The following is a 3,579-nucleotide window of genomic DNA, read 5'->3' as shown; positions in this document are numbered from 1 at the left end:
ATTTAATTCTTTCCATTATAAGAAATAACAAAACGGAAATCAAGTTTCCAAATAGACTCAAGGTGTGGCAGATGAGTTGATGAATAAAGGTGAAGAAATTTTAGCTTGGAACGAATGCTCATAGACACCAAGGAAACACGATTGTCATCGTTTGGATAGCTTTGATGGAGTGGGTGTCTCAAGACATATGTACAGTCAGGCCAAAAAAAAAATACCTTAAATGATGTAACTGTTGAAATAATTAAAAAAGACTAATGATGGACCATCCCTTAATAGATGTTCATAATCAATGCAAGATTGGAATGATTTAGTTATGGCATTCAAATTCAGAAATTAGTGAATAAGCAAAACGAAGGCATCAGATAATCCAAGGTGATTTACCATCATCGTTCCAGAATCAGCTCCACCTTCAAGAGCATTTCACAAGTGAAATCCAAAGATAAAGTGATCTATGCATACAATGCAAAGGGGACAAAAGTCAGACAACCATTACCAGGCAACAACCTTAAGGTTTGAATACTCAAAATGTCAGATGGCACAGAACATGATCTTTAATTCTTAAATCATAACCAAAGCAAAAGTTTACCTCAGGTACAAAATAGTATAAACATAAACATTTAAACGAAAATTGGGATAGGAATAAGCTACTCATCAGTAAGCCAAAAATTATACCAAAAGCTCCGATCAATAAAAGAAACCAAGTACTTTGCCTCCAACATTCTTTCTCCTAGCTTCTTCATGATCCATGATGCCAGCAGATGTTGTCAGCACAATATAGCCAAACTGCGTATATTCATTATAAAAATTAGATACCCTTCAGGGTCGAGGAAGGAATGCAAAGGCTAATAGCTTATCCTGAGGCCCATATGAGTATACAATCATATGTGTAACACGACAACCTTGTCTACAGATAGAACTTTTTTTTTTCAAATAAAATCACAATAATGCAATCAAACAAGAAAATACATGAGCCTAAAAAAGTGTTCATTCAGTTCCAACAAAAAACACCTAAGGGACAAAATAACATCAATCAAATTACCTTCTACTCAACTCAACTCAACAAAGTCTTTATCCAAAAAATTTGGGGTCGGCTGTATGGATTCGCTTTCTCCACTCTAAACAATTTTGGGTTAAATCCTCATAAATTTGTAATGCTTCTAGGTCATGTTGTACTACTCTCCTCCAAGTCAATTTAGGTCTACCCCTTTTTTTCTTTCTATTCTCTAACCTAACGTGCTATACTTGTCTAACTGGAGCCTCCATATGTCTACGCTTCACATGACCAAACCAACTCAATCTCCCTTCTCTCAACTTATCCTCAATTGGTATCACTCCTACCTTTTCTCTAATACTCTCATTACGGACTTTATCTAGTCTAATATGGCCACTCATCCACCAAGCTCCTAGGTATGTCACTAGGCAAAAATATCCATAATCAATTTCCATCAAGTTAGAAACTATTGTTCTCTAAAAACTATGATTTTAAGAGTAAGACTCACTTGTCTTGAAGGAAGCAATCTAGCAGTCCAACCTTCAATCTCTTTGACTCCAATATCAAAGCGAGGACTAATAACTCCACATTTGTTCAACCGTCCATTCAGTTCAACCACAATTTTGCCAGCTCTGTGATCATCAACATACTCAAACTCTCCAATATAACCTGCAATGGCAATACAGTCAATACATAAACCAACATATTTTTCCAATAACATTCAATATTTCAACTAGGGTAAAAGCCTAAATTTATGCATGAACAAACCATGCTTCTGCATGACCAAAAGAAACTTGATAATCACTTTCGAGGATGGCCTGATCATAACTTGTCTTTTGCCTCTCTTCTCAGCATTATACATGCTCTTAAGAGCATCATTCAATACACTGACTCTCACCATTCTTCCAAATGCAAACTATTGAAAAGGTTAACAAAAATCAAATTAACATTAAAAATATGTAAAGCAGGAGGAAAGATGCATGTTATTTACATTTCAAATGCAAGTAACACAAGGACATATCCAGAAAAGATAAATAATAAAAACTGCATCTAGTAAGAAGATTTCATCAGCTCTAAAATAAATAAAAGTTGCACTTGTATTTTGACATTGGATTAGTTTCAATGGTTCTTCTAGTGACATGACATCCACAAAATTAAATCAAACAACAATGTTTCACACTGCTGCTGCATACAAAATATAACTCAAATAGGCCAAACCGATTAAAGAATCGAATTCTCAAAATAGAACTAAACCCAATATTGACACAAACACTCTGCACTAAACCCAACATCCCATAAGAAAATATTCCTTATCCCATCAAAGCAAAACCTTAAGAATAGGCATTTGAAGAAGAACATAAATTATATTATAAAAAACTTAAACAAAAGTGAGACCCAAGAAAAAATATTAACATGACATAGCAAAAGCATTATCCTCAATCTAACAAAAGGAAAGTAAACTAATCACAATTAGGAACCTCTATGACGATCCTCCTTGAGGTTATTAAGAGATCTCTATTATTATTAAGGAACGAAGCGTCCTGCTATCTACGTATACACACACACACACACACACACACAGAGATAGAGAGAGAGACAAAGGAGAGGGAAATATTTACCGGAGAGCAGAAACGGAAGGCTGTGTCTTTAGCCGGAGCCAAGTGCTACAAGCAGCAGAAGGGTCTTGCTCCTGATCTTGAGGGAGTTATTTAGGGCTGAATTGGTTGGATTGATTTACCAAAATGTCCCTTCGGGCCAATTTTTTTTTGTAGACATAAGATACATAAAAAGTTCAATAACAAAAATAAATAATTATTAAAATTATAATAATTTTAATAGAGTCTATTTTTTTATATAAGCCATTCACTTATATATTATACGACAACTATAAGATCTCAAAAGACAAACCATGGGACAAGCTTGGCTTATTTGCAAACTTCACCTACAGACCACATCGAGCTTAAAACTCCCTTACTTTTTAATCGTTTTTCACTTTTTTTTCTTACCTAGACATAAGACATAAAAAAAGCTTAATAATAAAAATAAATCGCTATTAAAATCATTACAATTTTAATAAAATTTGTTTTCCTATATAAATTGATGACAAGTGTTGGGTACACTTTTTCTCTTTGCATCAAGGAAAAAATTATTATTTATTCTTCCATTTTAATAAAATTATTTATTTATTCATCATCTACATCTATATAATACATATAAATGTGTGAGGAAAAAAATTAATTTTGATTAAATTACCCTTTATTATTTATAATATTTATAAATATATTTTTTAATATTTAATTTGTTTTTAAAGTTTATTTAAATTTAAAATTCTTAGAACTTAAAATTTAATTGTCTATATAATTTTAGAGTTTATATAAATCTAAAATTCTTAGTTTAATTTTTATTATTATATAATTTTAAATAAAATTTTATAAAAATACTTTTATGATTTATATTTTTTACAAAAATAGACATGTATTTTATTTATATAAATAAATTATTTATGTAAAATTATTTTAATATAATTATATTTAAATTTACATAAAAAAATAAGAAAAGAAATTAATTTTTGTCAACCAAATATATGA

At 31.1% G+C, this 3,579-nt stretch overlaps 1 protein-coding gene across 1 annotated transcript; it reads right to left on the bottom strand.

Moving 5' to 3' along the window:
* Window positions 1-489: 489 nt before the first annotated feature.
* On the bottom strand, window positions 490-2,746 carry LOC110639728 (40S ribosomal protein S15a-1). The gene is made up of 4 exons (XM_021790796.2): window positions 2,611-2,746; window positions 1,760-1,907; window positions 1,500-1,660; window positions 490-783 (listed from the first exon to the last, which is right to left on the bottom strand). Exons 2-4 carry the CDS (start codon window positions 1,890-1,892, stop codon window positions 685-687), a joined length of 393 nt encoding a protein of 130 aa, XP_021646488.1. The 5' UTR covers window positions 1,893-1,907; window positions 2,611-2,746; the 3' UTR covers window positions 490-684.
* Window positions 2,747-3,579: the final 833 nt, after the last annotated feature.

Source organism: Hevea brasiliensis, chromosome 16 (genome assembly GCF_030052815.1).
Source record: "Hevea brasiliensis isolate MT/VB/25A 57/8 chromosome 16, ASM3005281v1, whole genome shotgun sequence".
Taxonomy (NCBI): Eukaryota; Viridiplantae; Streptophyta; class Magnoliopsida; order Malpighiales; family Euphorbiaceae; genus Hevea; species Hevea brasiliensis.
The sequence above is the reverse complement of the archived record's forward strand: the minus strand, read 5'-3'. Positions and strand labels throughout refer to the sequence as shown.